Source organism: Nothobranchius furzeri, chromosome 7, assembly GCF_043380555.1.
Source record: "Nothobranchius furzeri strain GRZ-AD chromosome 7, NfurGRZ-RIMD1, whole genome shotgun sequence".
NCBI classification, from domain to species: Eukaryota; Metazoa; Chordata; class Actinopteri; order Cyprinodontiformes; family Nothobranchiidae; genus Nothobranchius; species Nothobranchius furzeri.
The window spans coordinates 39,846,728-39,869,222 of record NC_091747.1 but is presented as its reverse complement, the minus strand read 5'-3'; the positions used below and the strand labels follow the sequence as shown (position 1 = coordinate 39,869,222).

The window sequence follows — 22,495 nt, the reverse complement described above, 5'->3', positions numbered from 1 at the left end:
AGAAACAAGACATAAAACCTAGAATGAGTGTTACTACCCCTTCATTTCCTTTGGATGAATCTGTGCGGCTGAGATGAAGCCGGACGCCCGGATGAGCCCATCCAGAAAGCTGTTTCTTCAGGCTCTCCAATTTACCCACGTTTTTTCAAAAAGCAGTTTCCTCGCTCTGATTGCCATTTAAATATTTAGGTAAATGAGTATGGGATTGGTCTCAGTGGTTTGTTTGTCGATTTGCTCTTTGATTTTCCATTTCCTTTGGGCAACAGATTGAATTAATGTTTGTAGGCTCGGCCACACCACACATGAGAAAAGAGGAGATTTTTGCAAAATTACAAAACCTTTGTAATTACAGCTCTGCAAACACGTAATGCTGTAAAAAAAACAAAACGTTTGTGTTGTTATTTAGCTTTCTTGTGTGTCAGAGGCATCGGGATAGTAATTAGCTTCATTTGCATGCTTTTCTGTTTAAGCAGACCAACAAACTGATGATGTTTACTGAGGCTCTGCAGAACCGTCACAGTGCTCACTAATCTATGAAATACATTTTTACTTGGAGCACATAGTGACACCAGATAACTCTCTGTTTAAATACTCCTACTTTCATCGATGCTACCTTTATTTCTCCTTCTATTCTCTATCTTTAGCTCCCACCTCTTTTCTAGCTTAATCACTTGTTGGGTTTTTCCTGCATGCCTTCTGTTTTGGTCATTACAGGCCTCTGTAGGGAGTGGAGTGTCTGCCAAAGAAGCTTAGCAGAAGGCAGGTGCTAGGCATGGGTCTGCACTCACCTGGGGTAAATGGGGGCAACTCTTCCTGCTGGTTTTCAGACCAGTTCTTCCCTCAGGCACTGTCCTGATGTTGAAGAGGGCCTGAAGGGCACACTGTGCTGCCTGGCTCTTGGCAAGCTTCTTACTGCGACCGCAGCCTTCAAATATGCGTCCATCCACACGCACCGCCATCACGAAGCTACGTAGCCGCCGTCCTTTGGCTCGCTCTGACAGGCAGGCGTAGCGTAAGCCAGGCCGGAGCTCGTTGAGCAGTGCCACCGGGCCTTTTGGGGCCTCGGGGTCTGGAACAATCCCTCCAAGCCTCTGCTGAGCCTGGACCATGAGGTCCAACGTGTGCCTGAGCAGCCTTCCATGTCTGAGCAACTCACTTGATAGGAACTCGCTCTCACTTGCGGAGCTGCAGAGCGAGAGGCCATCGGAACATGGTGACGGCTCAAACTGCTTAAAGAGTGTCTCTGGGAAGTCAGCCTGGTCGGATGTGAAGTCAGCTGAGGGGTTGGAGATGTTGCCCATGGCCAGGTGGGCCTGAGGAGCGTTAGGGAACTGGATGAAGGACTTGAGCGCCAGCTCCGCCGCCCTCATCTTAGCTTTCTTCTTTGTTGGTCCTGAACCTTCAAAGGTCAGTCCATTAACCTCCACGGCTATGGAGAAGAGTGGAGCATGGACGGGGCCCGTCTGGGACACCATGTGGTACTGCAGACCCGGACGAAGCTCATTCAGCTGCACCAGTGCGTTCTTTGGGGTATCCGACCAGGAAAGTTTCTTACAAATCAGACGAAGCTGACACAGATGCCCGTTTTTATCCTCCTCTAAGGGCCGTTTCCTCTTCAGACCAGAATTTCCACTTCTGGTCGAGTCAGAGCCGAAAAGAGCCTGGCACTCACCAGAAGACAAAGAGCGGCCCTCCAAGTTACCAATGTTACGGTTTTCTTTAACCTCGGCACTGCTGGTGCCTGTCGACAAAGGAACAGAAAACCAAAACATCTTAATGGAAGGGATGAAAAAAACAAAACATGAGCAGAAATCTGGTTATTATGCAACAGCCATTAATCCAGGCAGAACAAAATGAGTCAGGAAAATCTCCGGAGGCAGATTGAGCCACTTGATACACAATAAAATAGTAATGAACACATCTACAATCAACTTTCAGAGCCGGGCCCACTTCATTCCACAGGGCTCGATTACATTAAAGTATTTTAAAACTCAAACACAAATCCTCTAAAATGGTGATGCTATCTGCCAAATCATCCTGTAATCTGACTCCAAATTGGTTCTGAAGCTGAGTCGTGAGCAGGAAACATTGGCCCCCGTGGCTACTGCTGAACATCAATCCTATTTGTAACGGGGGTGGTGGGGGCTGGGAAGTGCTTCCAGTGGAAGACTTTCCAAGAAAGGATGAGAAAAGGTTTGTAGCTGGCTTTATTTCACACTTCTTTCCTCAGCAAAAGCAAATGCTGAGCAGCTGTGACACGCTCTACAAGCCTTTAAATGGGCAAGTGGTGGCGTTCCCATTTCTGATGGGAAATGAATAAACAGAACAGTTCAGATCTCTACAAGAATCATAATGGGGAGATGGAAGTCATTTACTGATGAGCAAACTGTTGCTCTAAATAACCGTCTAAGCAGACGTGCATCAGATTAGATGATTTATTCATAGTGAACACAGAAATGAAATATTTATTAGCTCACTTTTAATAGACCGCATCTTTTAGCCCACACGATGATTTGTAATCAAAGAGCTCATTTATAAATAATTAATTATGCAGGTGATGGGAGTTTCAGAGCGCTGCCAGTGAGAGCGTCAGCCAGCGTGCTGACAGGAAGAAAGGAGACTTACTTAAACTGTCCTCGTCCTCCGTGCTGGTCCCAGGGCTTATGTACTTGAAGGGAGCGATCAATGCGGACAGCATGCTGACTTTCTCTGGAGGAGACAAGAGACACGCAGAGTCAACACGAGGGCAGCCGTGGTGGTGTTGTGATGTTTTTATCGATTATAGCTGGGATCATCGCCGCCACGACACGGACCGAGATGATGCAAACATTAGGAGCAGCGTGCACACGAAGCTGCCTCTGTCACACACACACACACACACACACACACACGCACGCACACACAAACACACACACACACACACACACACACACACACACACACACACACACACACACACACACACACAAACACACACACACACACACACACACGCACATGTAAGCATGCTTATGATTCTAAAGATCATAGGCTACTTGCTCCTTGGCTGAGAATGACAGCCGAGGAGCAAGTAGAGCCTCCTAATGAAGGCAGGATAATTAGTTATTGTTTTAGTTTGCCTTCACACTTACACTGAGAGTGTGTGTGTGTGTGTGTGTGTGTGTGTGTGTGTGTGTGTGTGTGTGTGTGTGTGTGTGTGACTTATATGGTTGGATTTTGTACAAACACCTCTATCCACAAACCGTCAGCTGTTTATTTTCAGAACAACATACACCCAATTCACCCACCCATCCACCTATGCGTTGATTTCAGTGCGTGGGCTTTAGGAGAGGCTTCCTTCATGGATGATACCCATGCATGCCGTTCCTCTGCAGTGTGTGCCGTACGGTGTCACGAGAAACGGTCACTCTCATTTGGCTTTCTACAGCTTTAGCTAACTGCAGTGAACTTGCATGGTGATTTTCTTCAACTCTTCTCATCAGAAGACACTGCTGTCGAGATGTTAATGTCTGTGGATGGCCTGGGCATCTCTGTAAGATGGTTGCACTTCTGTCTTTCTTAAATGTTTGGATCACTGTTGCTACAATATTTGACTGATATATAAAGCTTTGATGATCTTTTTTTTGTAGCCTCACATTTCGGTGTAAAGAAATGATTTCCATTCTCAGATTTTGTGACATTTCTCTTCCACATGGAGCCATTACTGACAGCATGAAACAGGAAGGGCTTTTCTTTGTTAAAGAGGGACTGCACACTATCAGAAAATGTAACTCCACCCCTAGTCGAGATTTGAAAAATGCCATGAAAGTGGGCGTTGCCAGGAGGCGCAGAGTGGCATGGCCAAGTGTGGGGAATTTCCATCCTGGGAGGGAGGGGGAGTGGGAGGAGACTGTACCGATGACGTGAAATTGTACCAGCCCCTGTCAATCACAAGTTTAGAATGCAGTAGCTGCTGTTCTGCCACAGGGGCAGCACTGAGATGTTTTTAGACCTAGATTCTAGATTTAATCAAGCTTACACAAATATGTCAAAAAATGCTCAGAAACAGAAAGATTGCACTTGTAAAGACCCAATTATCTGTTTTATAAGCAAAAAAAAAGTTGTATTGGGGTTTAGTTACTCTTTAAGTAATGCCCTTTTATGGTCACCTGTCTGCTGGACACCCTTTAAACAAACAACTCACATGTGGTTGAATAACTGTTCATTTGAATTTTGTGGCTTTTCTCCTAAGGCTATAACTGGGGTGTACTCATTTTTGCAACATGAGCTTGAATTGATTTGTTGGGAAAATCACGTTTTATGTGAAAATGAACAAATCCTGTTAGCAATCGGGACAAATGTAGTGGGGTGTACTCATTTATGCTGAGCACTGTATTATTAGCCTTAGTGATAACGTATTTATGACTGGTGTGAAACTGACCCAGTCCAGAACCACCAGTTAAACTACCTATTATGGTATTTCTTTGTTTTACCAGATGAGAGTAGCAGAAATCTTTGCTGAAAGAATAAGTGAAACTCCCTCTCTTCATCAGATCTAACTGCTGGACACCTGCTCCCCCTGGTTTCTCCCCAAGGCCTGGTGCTGTCCAGGTGTGCGTGCTGTTTACAGTGTGAAGGCCTATTAGGGCCATCGCTGGGTCTGGTGCTCTCCACGCAGAGCTGAGTAAAATTGACAGACCAGTCTGGCTCCTTAATTAAACCTCCTCTCTCCTCCCAACACCAGCTAATGATCAATAAAAGACAAAGGTAAGGGGTAGGAAACGGTGATGGATCTGGAGAACAAGTAGGAAAAAGCTAAAATTGAAAAAGAGAGTTTTTATGTCAGGAAGCTTTCCAAGCAGATAGCAGGCATTCAGCAGAGCTGCATAGACCTAGCCCCACATTACGCTGCAACAAACACATTTTGACAAGAGCACAGGGTTGTGAAAGAGGCCTGCTCTGCTGGGGGTGCAACAGCACTAGAGGGGCTCAACGAGTCTCTCTGACACACATGGTCGCACTCTAAACACTGGAGCTGTGAAAGTCCTTGTGGGCCAGCATCACAATACGAGCACTTGCATTCTGACCTAATTATGGACTAAAGCCCAACACAAGCAGCAATTTGGCCCTAAATGGTCCCCTTGGCAATACACAGACCATTTTCAAATCAGTCTGTATTGTTTTTAAAGCCCCCAGAGGCTCGTCTGTACACAAAACACCAAAAACAATTAAAAAAACTACAGAGAGATGAAAATGAGGGGCTGTAGGGGTCTGCTGGATGTGTTAGCTAATGTCTGAGCTGTACACTAAATCAACAAAACTTTACTTTTTAACCGAATCACTGGATGTTCACAAGCATAAAAAACAGCAAACCAACTACAACAGTTACTTTGACAGATACTGAGTAATACTTAGATGCGTTGTTCCTGACAGCCACTGAGATGGTGCTCTCTCAACACGACATAGCCTTGGTTTATAACTGTTGGATGACAAAAGGCATCACTGCTGCAGACTCTTCTCCGTTCTCTACTCTAAGAGTTTCATTTCATCACATTCACCGTTAGAATGAAGGTTTGGCCTCCTCCCGTCAGGTCTGCATCATTTCTTTCTTTCCTGCTTTCAATAAAGGACAGTCCACTTCATGCAGGAAGTGGCTACTGAATGGAAAATATCACGGCGTTCTCAAAACCTGTGCTGTTGTGCAGCTGTGTGGATGAGAGATCATCCTTGAGATGCCACCTCTGACTGTGACTCGAGAGGTTTGTGAAACGCTGGACAGACTCACGTCGATCTGAAGGAGCTCTGTGCTGCATCACAGGTGGGTTATGGCCATCATAGAACATTCCTGTTGCTGCCCAGCAAAGCTTCAAATTAGAAACTGTTTGATCTGAATGATTCTCCTCTGAGAGTTTTAATCCACTCAGACCGTTTGCTGATGCCCTTGCATCCTTCCTAATGTTCATCAGTGACAAAGTGCTTCAGCTGAGAGCCATCATGTGACCTGACATTATGAGGGTGAACAAGGTGCTTCTGTGGTAGCTTGACTTCAAAGCCAAAGGGAAAACGTCCCACCAGCGATAAAGTTCATCAAACACGCCGCCTATCACTTCTGCTGATGTGACCACTGGTACTCTGAATGCCCTTCACGCTATCTGTCACCAATACCTCCTCGTTCAGCAGCGGGCCTGAATGATGGAGTCAATCAGTGCCGATAGCCTCCGCTCACCCCCACTGTAGCCAGGACGCCGTGAGAGGAGACGATCCTCGTTGGTTTCTGCTGCACAAAGGCAGGGGCGGAGGGGTGAGAGAGGGGAGCCTTGGCAGATGGCCATACTCTCCTGATAGTGACTCCGCCGGTGATGGCGTCCATTCACAATGAGCTGCTGAGGAGGAGCCTCCTGCATCGGCTCTGAGCAGAGGGTAATGAGCCCGATCAGATTTCCCCGTGGCTCGGCATTACGAATTGGTCAGATGAGCGACAGGAGACACTATTGAAACAGGCGCTGGGGGAAATCACACTCTCCCTCACTCTGTCTCCATTTAACACCTGCCTGTCTCACTTCACCATCCACGTCTTCTGGCCTGTCTTCCAGAGCCTCTGATCCAAGCAGAGGGGGGCCGCTCTTTTTCCCTCTACAGCTAAAAACGGAGTCCTGCCAGTTCCTTCACATGATAAAAGCCATATAATAACAAGTCCTCTCCAGCTGTTGTGTAAATATAATTACATCTACACCTTATTTACATAGCCTTCTGCAGTTTCACCTCATTACTCATCTACTGAGCACTGGGGATATTTCACAAGTTAGCAGTCATGTTTCTGTCTATCTCGTTCAGTTGGGAGTGTTAACACAAGGAAAAAGTGAAACAGGAAAATGGAAAAGACTTGCTGCAACCGTTCTGGAGTTTGGATCGCGGAGTTCAGGCAGAGTACTAGTGGATGGTATCACAGTGGGCTGTGACTTTTAACAATCATGAGAAAGTCTCTTTCATGAGGTCAGAGCACACTTTGGGTCAACATTATCCAGGAATTCCCAGTGTCATTGCACAAAACTCTTGGGATTTAAACATTAACACAACTCTATTTGTGAGTGCAACAGTAATGTGATTACAAAGCCTGGACCATACAAACTCTGGAGCTCAGAGATGCAGAGCAGGAGCTCTGGATGAGGACCAGGCTGTTCATTCCCAGTGAAGGCCAGACTCAGTCAGGACTGCCTCTTCAACTCCACTCCGGGTGAATGACTGCTGTGGTGGAAAGCCCCTTAGGGGGTTCTAAATGGTGCTATAAAAATATGGAACACTTACTCTTACATGTTTCTGCTATCATGCATCCCTGATGGGTTTGAGACACGTGCAATGACTCAGCAACTAATCAGAGAAGACAGTTGTCTAGGAAATATTTTGACATGGTCCAAACTTCAAGTGAGGGACGCCATCCAACACATTTACACTTGTGGGCCAACTGTTGTAAGCTGGAATATGTACAGTAATGCCCAATGCATTTCTGGAACGACCCATAATGCCTCCATATGCTGCTGCACACAAACCAGCTGCAGATAAAACTCCATAAACAGTGTTTCCCTGCACACTGCGACCCGCTAAATAAAATCCTATTCAGCAGCATTGGTGTGGTGTGGTTACTGAGCTTCCTGTTGAGTAAAAACAAACTCTCCGCTGGAGAAACCTGCTCACACTGACCCCCCGTGGTTCCCTCTAACAGGATACAGACTTTCTCTGCAGGCTTGTGTTTCTGCCCTCCCAAAAAAAAGAGTTGTGCAGAAAAATGTATCTGAATGATATTTAGGCAGATGTTTAGCTTTGTATTAGTAGTTTGAGCTCTGCAGAATAACTTTACTGTCAAGGTGAGGAAGTGACGAACCTTTTACAAACACTTTCTGCAGGTTTTGCAGCTTTCGTGTGGAATAATACATCTGATGAAAATTGAAAATATTTTGCCGAAACGGGAAAAGAACATGTGAAAGTAATGTAAAGATCTCCTGAAGCTATCAGGCACAGGGGAGGATGAGTCATGGTATGGGCAGCTGTCATGACTGGTAATGTGGGTGAACCACTGGGTGGATTTTGACACAAATCACCAGATGATCATCTACAACCTCTTTCAAGATGGCCACCACATCTAATGAACATATGTTTGCAGAAACTAACTCTCTTAGTGTCCCAGACTGTTGTAGCTGAGAGTCATCCTCACACTCTGAGTGCTGACTGAGATTTCCACTGTCATGATTTTTTTTAACACAGGATCAGTTCATTTCAGAAAAGCAGTGAGTGATATCCATCCATTCAAGTGATGCTGGGCCTTTAATGCGTTTGGTTCTAAACAGGAAACATCAGCGAGGCCCTGGGTTTACAGCTTTGGTCCTTTATGTCTGTGTGTGTGTGTCACTGTTTCAGATTTACTTCAACTCTCTGAGAAAACATGCCAAATATGGGCAGTAAATTTGACCTGTTTGTGTTCTTTCATTTTGTTCTTGTCACTATTCACTGTTTCTAGATTAATGAAGCAAATATACGATTAAACCAAGTATTTCTGGACTCAGAAGCCTCACTGGGAGCCAACACTTCTCCACTCAGTGTCACGCCGGAGCCCGCAGACTGCTCCACTGAGCTCCGCAGGGATCGCATGCAGACCAAGAACTCCAGTCAGTGGATGTCTTAATCATATTGTGGCACAGCAGAAAATATGAAATAATTTTCTCTCTCAACTTCTACCAGAAAGCAGACTCTTCTGCTCCTGAGGAGCTGACTTGCCATGGTTGTGTGTCGTTGCAGAAGCCCTGCTCAGCGTGTGTGACAGTTCTGAATTTCTGTCAGGGGTGACGGTACAGAGCGGTGCTCATGATCACACCGAAGCGCTGGCTTGTCGTCCACACCTCCACCTAACACCGCTCACCTCTCAGAGCCAGACTCACTTCCACTGTAGGGCTAAAGCTTGAGAGCATCAAGGTGATAAAAGTTTTTTTATGCTGTATTTCATGCCTGAGCACTATTAAAGAATGTTTTTTATGTAAGAAAGAAAAAGATACATTTTTCACACTGCATCCTGCACCTTGACGCAAAAGTATGCTGCCCTTGGATGCCATTGAGCCTCACTGTAAAAGCTTTTAGCTCCAGAATAGGAATATCTGAACAATAGTACCTTAGAGTGCAGAAAAAGCCTTCAACACACAAGCACCAGACCCAAAAGGCAAACTTAGCCCCGCTTGACATGTCAGTGCAGCCGGAGCAGGAGCAGAAATAAGCAGAGTGAATCCCTGACGCTGCTGCTCTCCTTCCCCTGAATACCTTTTGGCAATTAAAAGCAAACAGGCATGACTTTTTTGCCCTCAAAACTTCCATGCAGATCGCGATCGCAACCCGATATGTGGAGGATTTAATGCAAACTCAACCCCTGCTTAACGGAAAATTAATGCAAGTTGTCATCCATGAGAATGGCTCATTTACAGAGGAAGCTGAAGACTCAGACCTGGATGAGGTTTGTCGCGCTGCACATTTGATAACAAGCTCTCAAGTGTGTTTACAAGGCAGCGCAAGCGAGATAAGTCTGTGGTGTAATGACACTAAGCAGGTCAGGAATGTGCGTGATGCTCAGCGTGCCGCTGCTCATCTCCCTCCCACGGTTATCCTTCTTTCTGTCAGCCGGCTCGTGCAGGCTGACGCTGCTCAGTGCTGTCAACCGCACGGATGCTAAAGCATGAATTTCAAATGCTGCCGCGCTCCACTTTGACGTGCAAAGCCTTCTCTCGCTCAGCCTTCACCAAATTTGAGCACCAAGAGCAAAAAGGCACACGAGCACGCTGACACGACACTCAGATGGTGATGGGACCCTGCATGTGGTCTCCAATCTCACAGTGTGTGGGAGTCAATCGGTAAGTGTGAGGTTAGATACAAATAGGCCTGCTCATGTGAGAGCCCTGCTCATGTGAGAGCCCTGCTCATGCCTGGACCGCGCAGAGGGATGGTGTAACTGAGAAAAACAACTAAAAATGGTCTCATCCAGTTTTCCTTTAGGGGGGGAACAACATCATGCTCTCCTTTCTCACTACTCACCTCTTCCTTTGCTGCTAAATTACCTCCCGTCCATCAAACTGTACGTTTCTGCTTGATCCACCCCCACCAGTGTTGCACGCCTCACATTATGACACGTGTAATCAGGCTGACTGTTTGCACCACTTTGCTCAGCGCAAATTGCCGCACCGATGGTCGCTGTGAAGCACAGATGGGACGTGGACAGTTTTTCATCGGCTGTTCCGAACCACAGGGCCCGACACATCTGGTATGCAGAGAGAGGCATCTTTGCACTAATTTGTTTGTCACTAGATATCGAAGGGACTATCTGTCTTCCTGCCATGCTTTGGTTGCGACATGATGTTTGAAGAACATGGCTAGTCAGAAGTTTCAGGCTGCTCGGCCGCTTGGGACGCACGCACACACACACACACACACACACACACACACACACACACACACACACACACACACACACACACACACACACACACACACACACACACACACACACACACACACGCTGGAAGGGGGGGGGGGGGGGGTTAGACAGAAAACAGAAACTGTGTAAACTGAAAGCAGCTCCTCCACTTGCAGCATCCAAAAGGAGATGAATAATGTGTTTTCACTCTCAAGTCCTGCCGAATCTCACACATGCATGAAGAGCAACAAATGTAAAAAATACCAGTAGTGAGAAGGCTTGGGTAAAAGTTGAACTGTGACTGTTTTCCAAATGAGGCTGATTAAGCCTGCCATTCCTACATGCCACATTTGCATTTTAGAGTATTAATGAGACACATTTACAGACACGTATGCTGTTTAAAAGAGAAAAAAAAATGTTTCAGACGGAGCAGAAAGGCTTCGTTTCTTCAGCTGAAACTACAAGTTCTTCCTTCTAGGCCTGATGACCCTGATGTCTTTTTTTGTCCAGTGACTTGTTATTGTTAAAATTATGAATGGTTCATGAGAAGTTTAATGAGAAATTAAAATCAATAGTACAATGTAATAGTATAACAAAGAAACATTTGCAGGTTTACAAGCACACAACTTACACAATGCTAAGAATGGGTGCAGGCAGAAGCATAAGCTTATAAGCCCAACCCCCCAAACCCTTTGAGCTTAAACAAAATTTTAGAATAGCATACCAATTCCATAATTTTTACATCATGTTTGAAATGTATGGGAATATATTCAAATCCCCGTTCTAGCTTTATAAAAAAAATAATGACCTTTAATATTTTATGCATTTTTTCATTGACTTGATTCTTAATATTTAATCACATTTGATTTAAACAAACCCTTAAACTTTCAACTTTGTTGAACAATCTTTTTGCTCCTGGACTAATTTATTCCACACATCAACCCCAACACAAGAAATACAAAGTTGTTTCATTTTAGTTCTTACTTTAGGCTTTCTAAACATTTTATACCCTCTGAGATCATAAACACTCTCTCTGATCTGGAACAGATCCTGAATTTGTTTTGGCATCAAATTATACATTGCTTTATAAATAAACTGTGCAGTTCTTAATGCAACTAATTCTTTTAACTTTAATGCTTTTAAATGAGTAAAAAGTAAATGTGTATGCTCTCTACAAGCTGCTTTATTTACAAGTTGGATTGCTCTCTTCTGAATTATAAACAAAGGCTTTAAGTGGGTTTCGTAGGTATTTCCCCACACTTCAACACAATACATGAAATAAGGCAGAATTAAGGAACAATACAAAAGATATAAAGCTTTTTCATCTAAAAATTCTTTAACTTTATAGAGAACTGCTAATGATTTAGATAACTTTGCTTTAATTGAGTCAATATGCGGTTTCCAACTTAACTTTTTTCTATGGTTACGCCAAGAAATTTTATTTCACTCGCTCTTTCAATTTCTGTATTATTTATATTGAGATGTGTATCCACTGTAATTGCTCTATTAGTAAATATGATAAATTTTGTTTTATTTAAATTTAAAGTTAATTTATTTAAGTTAAACCAACACTTTAATGCATTTAATTCTTTCTCAACCTTGTCCATTAATGTTATTAAATATTTCCCAAAACTTAGAGTATCATCTGCAAATAGTATGAAATGCAATGTTTTAGAAACTAAACATATGTCATTAATATAAAGAATAAACAACAAGGGACCCAACACTGACCCCTGTGGGATACCGGTGATCACTGTCAGTAGCTGTGAATCAGTGTTGGTAAAACAGTAAATGACTATTTTAAGGGTTATATAAGTTATATTACCATATATGTGATCAAAAGCACTTATAAAAATGAATACAAATTATTTAGCAGCAGCAGAAGCTCCAGCCGGTTGGGTTTTTATGAGGGTTAGCTGGTCCATGTCTCGTTCAGTCATCCATTTGAAGACCAAGTTCACTGAAAAATAAAATTCTAATCATTATTGTTTAAATATGATCGCCACCTTGGTTTAACGTGCAGGATAAAGTAGTCTTCGACACATATCTGCTGCATTAGCTGCTGAAAGAAAATAGATGAGGAAACGATCTGATTAGAAAATCCTGATAGATCTACGTCACACTGTAAATTATCATTCTCGGAATCATCCATCTTGGCTTGCAACGGGGAAGGCTGTTGGTTTAGCATCCAGGAGAGAGCAGAGCACCTTTGCGCTAATTTAAGCTAACCATTAGCATTAGCAACTCCACCACAGAGCAGAACTACTCCAGGCTTGTGTTATTTGTGAAGATAAGACATCAGAGTTGCAGAGGTAGAGTCACATTGCTGTTAGCCAATCAGAGGCGAGATGTCAGAATATCAGGAAATAGGACTCAAAAACCTGCCTCTTCTCTGGCTCACTTCTACTTCCTAAAACAGGAGCGCCAGAGCTTTTCCCCACAGAGATCGACTCACAAGGCATCAATTTTTACTAGAGACTACTGCAGATGTGTAGAAAAAACACAAGTGAACTCTCCCAACCTGGATCCATGGCTCAGATCTGGAGATGCCCAGAATCAGTGTTGTTTAGAGCTTCATCACATCAGGACTTTATAAACCATTCAGTCCTGAAACTATGTGAATACAACATTACTGCTGTTAGAGCTGGTTGGACGGTCACTGTGTAGGCATAGCATCTGGTAAACATTGGCCCACTTGTCACCAAATTTAACAATATGGATGCACTCAGGTGAGTCATGACATCAAGTGTGACTTCTAGAGGAAATAAAAACAGCTTTAAGTCTGCAGAAAAAAGGAGAGGACGCTAAAGAAAGCTACAAATACTCTGATATCAACAGAAGGATTTTTCTTCACATCGGTCGTGTGGGGGTGCCCTTAGACACATCTTCCACTGGTGCTGAATTCAAGCACACATCACTAAAGTGATGGTTTAACTCACAGCATGTTTAAAAAATAACATACAACTAAAGGCCTTGAGTTGAAGTGAAGCAGAGCTAAAGAGAACGAGAGCAGATATATTTAGTTCTCAAACTGTCACCAGCATGCTGAATAATGGAGCTGCAGAATGTGGCACACAGACAGGTTAAAAGGCTTTTGGTGTCTGTCTTTGATTTGGTGCCAGCAGGGTGATGGTATGTCGTGTGTCATCATAAAACATAATCTCAAGTGCTCTCTGCCCCTGCGTAGTCAGCATCCTATCGTCACAATCACAATGGCTTGAAAGCTTTAATCATCACAAAAAAAAAAAAAAACACTTAGGGTCTACGGGATTCTGGTAAATAATAAATAAGTATAGGAAACACATCCTGAACAGATCCCTCATCACCACAGGGCTTGCAACCTTGACGTAGTTAAAGCTGGAAGAGGAACATCCCAGATCCTCCTGGAGTCTACGACGAACAAAAGCCAGTTTAGGGTCGCCCGGGCCTGGAAAACTTCCAGAAGGAGGAAACCAGGAGGTTTTCTAAACAGATGTCTGATCCACCTCAGCTGTCTCCTTTCCAGGTGGAGAAGCAGCATCTCCCTCTGGTTGGCGGCTCCTCCCCTGATCTCTTGGCTGAGTCCAGACACAGGAAGCTCTAAGATCTAACAAAGCCTCAATAATTTGGTCCTTCTCTCTTAGAATGCGGCTGTCACTCCTGAACAAAGTACCAAGACATCTGATCTCCTCTGCTTCAGGCAAAGACTCATTCCCAACTCAGAGGGAATATTCCAGGTTTCTCTGTCCAGGAACCGTGGTCCCACGATTGAGAGGATCTGAATCTTATTCTGGTTACTTTACTCTGCAAACAGTCGAAGCTCATGGATTTTAAAGTCCAAGAAGCCAGCTGGACTAAGTAGAATACCATTAGGTTTATATGAAATAATGTACATGTCAGAAAATTTTTTTTGTTAAAAAAATTCTTCAAATCAGAGCCATTGTCACCTGAAATTCCACAATCTGAGGTTTTAGATGATCTGACTAATAAAGATGTGGGGTGCAACACGTGATCGCCAGGGAAAAAGGTGGAAAATGGGCTAACTTTGCTTTAAAGGTGATTTTTGACTCTGAGCTGACTTTTATCCCACACATTAAAAATATAACAAAAATAGGTTTTTATCATCTAAAGAACATCGCCAGAGTCCGCCCCATTCTCTCCCGGGCCAATACGGAGACGTTGATGCATGCTTTTATCACCAGTAGGATAGATTACTGCAATGCCCTGCTTTCTGGTCTTCCCAAAAAGAGCATCTCAGGCTTACAAATTTTACAAAATTCGGCAGCACGTGTCCTGATGAAGACCAGGAGGCGGGAGCACATGACACCAGTTTTAGAATCATTGCATTGGCTCCCCGTATGTTTCAGGATCAATTTTAAGGTTCTTCTAATGGTTTTTAAATGTCTTAACGGTCTTGGGCCTTCTTATCTATCCAAACTGCTTTTACAATATGAACCCTCGCGGACTCTGCGCTCCTCTGGCAGGCATCTCCTGGTCATCCCTAAAGTCAGGACACAAACTCACGGCGAGGCGTCCTTCCAGTGTTATGGCCCTCGCCTCTGGAACGAGCTGCCGGAGGACCTCAGGGCCGCAGAGAACGTTCATGTTTTTAAGTCAAGACTCAAGACCCATCTTTTTAGGTTAGCTTTTATCTAAATATTTACTACAGTTTTATTTCTCGTTTTACATGATTATATTTTATTACTTGCTTTTTTCTATATGATTATATTTTAGCACAGTTTTATTATTTAAATTATAATTTTACTGTCTATGATTTTATTTATTACTTATTTTCTAATTGTTGTCATTTATATTAGCTCTTTTATTACATATTTACTCATTTTAATCCAGTGTTTCCTCTGTGGGGGCCCTCTGTCCCGGGAGCGGTGGTCGACTGTAGCTTCCTGGGCGCTCTATAGGTGGGGGTCTATGCTCCCCCTCCACTGAGCGCCCTGACTTAGTGTGGAAGACCTGATGCTGCCGGGACAGACGGCTCCTCTGATGGCGTTTCCTTGCGTTACCTTACTTGGCTCATCTGGACTCAGCCTAATATAATTTTTACTCGTGTGTGTGTGTGAGTCTGTGTTTGTGTGCGTGTGATTGCATATGTTTGTTAATCTTTTTAACCTGTTATGGGAATCTGGGGTCATTTTGTAAAGCACTTTGAATAACACTTTGTTTGAAAAGCGCTTTAGAAATAAAATTTGATTGATTGATTGATTGATTACGGAGTTTTGAATTTTTATGCTCGCGATTGCCCCCTCAGGCCAAAAACGTAACGGCAGCTTCAATAGTAAGCTCGTGCACGAGGCGTGCATGCTGTACGTGCACACTCCTTAGCGAAAATAACAGCTGAGACAGTCAGCTCCGTGTGTGTGTGTGTGTGTGTGTGTGTGTGTGTGTGTGTGTGTGTGTGTGGCCCGGAGGACAGAGGACAGGAGAACGCGCAGCTAATTAATAAAATAATTTGGTTCTGTACCTTTCACTTCAGCAACATATGTCGATGTTCAGTACAGCCGACAAAGGTTTAAGAAGGGTCAGTCCGTCAGCTTCACAGAGCTTGCCTTCCCTTTCTTGAAAAATTGTTCCAAAATGAAAGTTGAACCCACATCTTTTTTTTCTGTGAATTCAAAGCCGTTCGGCGAGTCTCAAATAAAATTTTGGGCATCTTACTGTAAAAAAATGTACCATTAATGTAAGTAAAAAAGAAACTCTACATAAATTACATTCACATCAAGAATCAAACCCGGATCTTCTGCAAGAGTGTCCAATGTCTATCTAGGTGAGCTATAGCGCCAGTAATGTCTTTTGTATCTGTAATGTTTATATTCTTAATGACAGCTGAAACAACGTTCAAAGAACGGTTCGGAGCGAAAATGGCTATTTTGTTGCTAATTTGCAGGAGATATCTAGAAGAAAGTAGCTAACGGTCCTCAGAAATGTAGCTAGGTTCATCACTAGGTGTTAGGAACAGCGACAAAGTCGCTGAGTTGGCACTACCTCACTCTCTGCTGCTAAAGCTACGGATAGCAAACACTACGGGCTATGCCTGAGCGTGAACGAGCATGAAGCAGCCTGCTCGACCCGAGCAGCTCTCTTTTTCTGTGATTTTACAGAAAAACAGGCAATCACAGTAAAAATGCCAGGGCTCATTCTACAGGACCAGGGCATTGCAGGAGAATGTATGAAGAAGACATTTATTATTTCTATACATGTTTTGGCTGTCAAACTTCCATAATGCCCCTTTAACCTGCTTGGAGGCATAACCACGAAGACCAAGTATCTAACATAACAAAGTGTCGTCAGCTCACGTGAATCACAGCTTTCCAGAGTATTTTCATACTGGTAAGTTACAGATGGTGTAGGTTTATTTTATACATCATTTATTTCCTTCAACCGCGACATGCATACACACACACATAGGCTACCTACACATACCGGCAGTCTAATGCGGGGGCACTGACACAACTACTGCTACACTTCTTCTATAGGGTGACAGTTTTGATTGTTTTGTTAGAAAAGCCAGCAAAGGAAATGTTTTCCTCCCATCCAGACGTTTAAATCTGCTCACACCACAAACAAGAGAGCCAAAAATGTTCGTTATGCAGAACTGCAGCGGCAACAAGTTGTCGTCGTTGCTCCAGTCTTGGGTCTTTCGTATGGATCCAAACAGTTTATAATGCTGATTTTGTCCACATACCACTCCCCAAGTTTTTTTAATGTATCCCTGAATATTCTGCATCCTTTTTGGGATTTTAGCATGTTGTTTAATACTTCCTTTCAACCAAACCTGCTTCTTCTCTGCAATGTACTATTTGTTTTCACGGATTGTTTACACTAAAGCCATCAACATGTATGCGCACATCCCAGGATGCAATGCATAACCACGTGTGATCCAGAGGCCTATTAGACACAAACGTCACTTAAAAGGTAAAATTCACAGAAAAATCATTTTTAATGAATATTTCTGATTATAACCAATCATTCTGAGTTTTTCATGCAGGCTGAACATGAAAACAGTCCCTTTCTCCTACATTAGCTTCTGATAGAAAATAGACGATGAAACTCTAAGATTAAAAATCCTGACAGATCTACGCCATATTGCCACTTAACATTCATGGACTCACCCATCTTGACTCAGGATGGGGAAGGCTGTTGTTGGTTTAATGTCTAGGAAACACATACCTGAAAACTTGTAGCTTTTTGGTGAAAATTGCCATTTTTGAAACCAAATGTGTTCACCTGATTTTAATTGTCATCTTTTTCACACCCTTCCAGTTTGCAGGTATGGAAACAGCAGAGAACACATCTGCTAGTAGGAGCCAACCGTTAGCATTATCATTAGCATTACTTAGCTCCTTTTTTTACACAGCTTAGTAAAACAGTTTTTTAAATTACATGTTTAGGCTAATGACTCTAGCCATGATCAGAGATCGCCAGTGTTGGTGGCGTCACTTCCTTTTATCCACGGGCAGCAAAAGACGGTGTCGCCCTCTACTGCCATGTCCTCCTTGCTGATGACTGACTCCATCATCTCCGTTCATGGTTTTGTGTCCACGTCTCCTTATTCATACCACTTCTTTGGTCCATCTTTTGTACTTCTCTTTATGATCTGTGTGCTGTCCCAGTCCATTATATGATTCTCCCTTGTACAGCAGTCTGTTATGGCTGATTTCTTTACTGTACTTTTTGCTTTTTCTTTTGCGTCATTGCCCTCTGCTGCCCGTGGATACATGGAGGAAACTAATCGTTTTATTTCTAAGCAGGACACAAGGGACAGGAGGAGGAGGCATTGACAGCATGATGACCCGATAACTGAACAATGTGAAGTGGTGAATACACGGGGAGGTGATGAGGCATAAGGAACAGGTGTGCTAATAACAAATTCAGACGAAGAGAAGCCTGTCAGAAGAAAAGATGCAACCAAACCAAACAGGAAACCCATCAGATCAGCATTAGTGCTAATAGGTCTGCTTTTGGAAGAAGATAGTAAAAATGTCTAAAAATATATTTTGACATTGACATTTTGAGGCTAACATGACTTGAACTACGCTGGGATTTGTGAAGGCACCTGTTCTGCAGCTGAACCCTTTCCATGGTAAAGCCCTCCCTCTGTGTAACACTCAGATTTTGTTTTAAATTGTCACTTATTTTTAGCACTCAACCAAAGTCCTACAGAGAAGTGCTTAGCAGCAATCACTCCACATTTAAGCTCTAGACAAAAGAGGAGTTCATTAAACCAAACAGAGAGACACATGCAGACTTAAACTAGACTAGACTTTTATTCTGAAGGGGCTTCAGAACTATAACTACTCCAAATCACTTTAGTTTCATTCACACCATCCTTGTGCACCCCCACCACCTTCTGCAAGCTTCAAATCCACAAGCCAGCAGTACCTTCTCACCTCAGCCATGAATGATGAGTAATGGCATAGGAGAGTGAGGTCATTATCCAGGCGTGAGTGTTTGAATCGGCACACCGGAGGTTTCATTTGTCCCACACACCCGACAGCTTTTGACTTTGAAGTGTGCGGCACACCTGACTGGTGGTGGGGAGACTGGTGCTTCTTCTCATTTCCGTTCCGTCTCTTTGAAGCTAAAGCAGGCTGATCTAGTTCCACAATGGCCTCCACAATACTCCCTAAATGCTGGATGGCAGCAGCAGTGAGATGGTAATGTTTGTGTGAGTGTAGCTGGAGGTTACTTTGCCCACAGAGCTCTTCTTTTAGAAAAAAAGTCCAATATTCAGTTTATAATTAGGATTAAACATTTGTTTATTTTAAATGTTAACCTTAGGGGTTTATTATGGCCTGAAGCTTTTATGTAGCATAATAAAATCCACATAAACTCATCCTTTTGAGAAGTGGGTTTTGTGTTTTTTTTATTGATTAGTTATAATTAGAGTTGGTATTTGTAATTGGGTTATGGTTTGGACATGTAAGCTTCATGTAACACAAGTGTAGTACGCAGCAATTAGCAGCCGTTACAGAGGATGCCTGCGTTTCCACCAGCCTCGTAACATAAGTGTAACATTTGAGACAAGTCCCAGAAGCATTAAGATGATTTTTTTATGTTCTACGCTTCTGTCACGAACTCCTCCAGCTGACTGCATTCCATTCATTCCTGCCACCAACGTGGCGACTGACGTCATCACGCCGACACTACTTAAGGAAGTGCCGGCGTTTCATTCATTGCTCAGTCATCGTTCTCACCAGACTTTGTATCGAGTCTCCAGGCTTACCAGCCCTCAAAACCTTCCAAACTACACCTTCAGGAGACAACCACGCCGGTTATCTCAGTCTCTCCGCGTCTGGGCAACCGAACTCTCAGTCACGCTTCTGATCTGCCAACGAACCTGACAGGATGACTGAGCCCCGAATTGACCCAGCGGAGTTCGCGCGTCTGCGTGCCGAAGTGGCTCAACAGCGCGCAACCTTGGATCAGCATACGGCAGAAATGAACCAGCTCCGTGCCATAGCTGATCGCCAAGCCACCAAGATAGAGTCACTCACCGATCTAGTACTCCAGCTGACCACCACTCTGCAACGTCAGACCGCAGCTGTTCCTGACAGAATGGAACCACGCCTCAGCCTTCCAGATAAGTGGGACGGAACCAGGGGGTCCCCGGAGGGCATGTTGGCGACCCTGGCCATGACTTTTGAGTGCCAGCCAGCACGCTACCCCACATCCTGCTCTCGCGTCGCCCTGCTGACCTCACTGCTGACAGGTCGAGCCGGTGAATGGGCGGCGGCTCTTTACAATCAGAAATCTCCTGCCTGCAATGACTATGAGACTTTTGTAAAGGAGATGAAAAAGACTTTTGTGCACCCCAGCAGCGAGGTCTCGGACGAGACTCAGTACACCTCTCGCTTCCAGACGACAGCAGCTCGGTTGAGGTGGGATGAGGCCGCCCTAAAGGCCGTTTACCTGGAGGGGTTGTCACCTAGAATCCGGGAGGGCATGATTGGACACGAGGCCCCAACCTCCCTGGACCTGGCAGTGGATCTGGCTCTCCAACTGGACTGCTGCATCCTGAACCGGCCGAGCACCATGTCAGCCCCCGTACACACCAGGACGTCACCCCGCCGGCCGGCTCACCAACCGACGGAGGAGCCGATGCAGCTGGGACATCTTCCCCCTGAGGAACGGGCACGGCGCTACCAGGAGGGAAGATGCGCTTACTGTGGGGATTTGGGTCACCACCGTGGCACGTGCCCAAAACGACCGGGAAAAGGTCCCTCCGGGTCGGAGTAGGAGCTGTCCCTCCCGGAGTCTCCACTTTTCCGGCTCCACACCGAACCACTCTCCCGGTCTCCCTCCACCTTGACCAAGGCCCGACCAGACTGGAGGCACTTTTAGACACTGGGGCTGCGGAGTGTTTTATCGATCACGGACTGGTTACTCGGCTCAAGATACCCCTCACCGCCCTCGACCGACCCATTCCCGTGACCTCTGTGGACGGCCGGCCCATCATGCCGTACCCTCTCACCCACCGAACTCAGGGTCTCCACATGACTATTGACCAACACCGGGAGACCCTCCACTTCCTGGTCATCCAGGCTCCGGCTACGCCTCTCATCCTGGGTCATTCCTGGTTCTGCCGCCATGAGCCTCACATCTCCTGGTCCACCAGTAAAGTCCTGGCCTGGGGCACGGGTTGCCATAACCACCGGGACTCCCCTGCACCTCGGACTGGAGCAGCCCCTCCCACAGACGTAGACCTGACGCTCATCCCTCCTCACTACCACGACCTCGCTCAGGTCTTTGCTAAAGAACCCACTACCAGGTTACCTCCTCACCGACCCTACGACCTGGAGATCAGGCTCCAGCCCGGCACCACCCCCCCTCGGGGTCGCCTGTTCTCCCTCTCTCCGGCGGAAACCCGGGCTATGGACAATTATATAACTGATGCCCTGCAGAAGGGATTCATCCATCCCTCAACATCCCCCGGGGCCGCGGGGTTTTTCTTTGTTAAGAAGAAGGAGGGGGATCTCCGGCCCTGCATAGACTATCGAGGGATAAATAAAATAACGATCCGGGACCGTCACCCTCTCCCTCTCATGGGCACCGCTCTGGACGCCATCACACAAGCCGCTGTGTTTACTAAACTGGATCTGCGCAGCGCCTATAACCCCATCCGTATTAAGGAAGGTGAGGAGTGGAAGACCGCTTTTATCACGCCCACTGGCCACTATGAATATCTGGTGATGCCTTTTGGACTCTGCAACAGCCCCGCCGTCTTCCAGCGGTTCATTACAGATGTGCTGAGAGACATGTTGGGTCGCTGGGTCTTTGTGTATCTAGATGACATCCTCATCTACTCCCGCACGGCTGAAGAGCACATCAGGCATGTTCGAGCTGTTCTGTCCCGCCTCCTGGACCATGGACTTTACTGCAAACTGGAGAAGTGTGCGTTTCACCAGGAGTCCACCTCCTTCCTGGGTTTTACCATCTCCTCCCAGGGCCTGAAGATGGACCCCCAGAAGGTTCAGGCCGTAGCTCAGTGGCCTCTACCCACGACCCTGAAGCAGCTGCAAAGCTTCCTGGGTTTCTCGAACTTTTACCAGAGGTTTATACGCAACTTCAGTTCCCTCGCAGCGCCTCTGACCTCACTCACCAAAACCACCAATCAGCCTCGCCCTTTTCGCCTTACTCCAGAGACTGTCCGTGCTTTCCATGAGCTGGTCGGACGTTTCACTAAAGAACCCATCCTCCTCCACCCGGACCAGACCCGGCCCTTCGTCGTGGAGGTGGACGCCTCGGATGTGGGAGCGGGGGCCGTTCTCTCGCAACGGGGTCCAGACTCTAAGCTCCACCCCTGTGCCTACTTCTCCCGGAAATTTTCCCCCACACAGCAGAACTACGGGGTCGGCGACAGAGAGCTGCTGGCAATAAAATGGGCGCTGGAGGAATGGAGGCAGTGGCTCCTGGGGACCACCGATCCCTTTCTGATCTGGACCGACCACCAGAATCTCATTCATCTACAGACTGCCCGCCAGCTCAACCCTCGTCAGGCTCGGTGGGCCCTCTTTTTCGAGCCGTACCACTTCCATATCGCCTACCGGCCCGGCTCCAAGAACCTCAAGGCGG

At 45.3% G+C, this 22,495-nt stretch overlaps 1 protein-coding gene across 1 annotated transcript in view; it reads right to left on the bottom strand.

Moving 5' to 3' along the window:
- adarb2 (adenosine deaminase RNA specific B2 (inactive)) overlaps nucleotides 1-22,495 on the bottom strand; it is a 290,068-nt gene that overhangs the window by 103,831 nt on the left and 163,742 nt on the right. The window contains exons 2-3 of the mRNA XM_015954895.3: nucleotides 2,626-2,709; nucleotides 789-1,741 (exon numbers count right to left, since the gene is read on the bottom strand). Coding sequence (XP_015810381.3) covers nucleotides 789-1,741; nucleotides 2,626-2,709 — 1,037 coding nt within the window. The remainder of the gene's footprint in view (nucleotides 1-788; nucleotides 1,742-2,625; nucleotides 2,710-22,495) is intronic.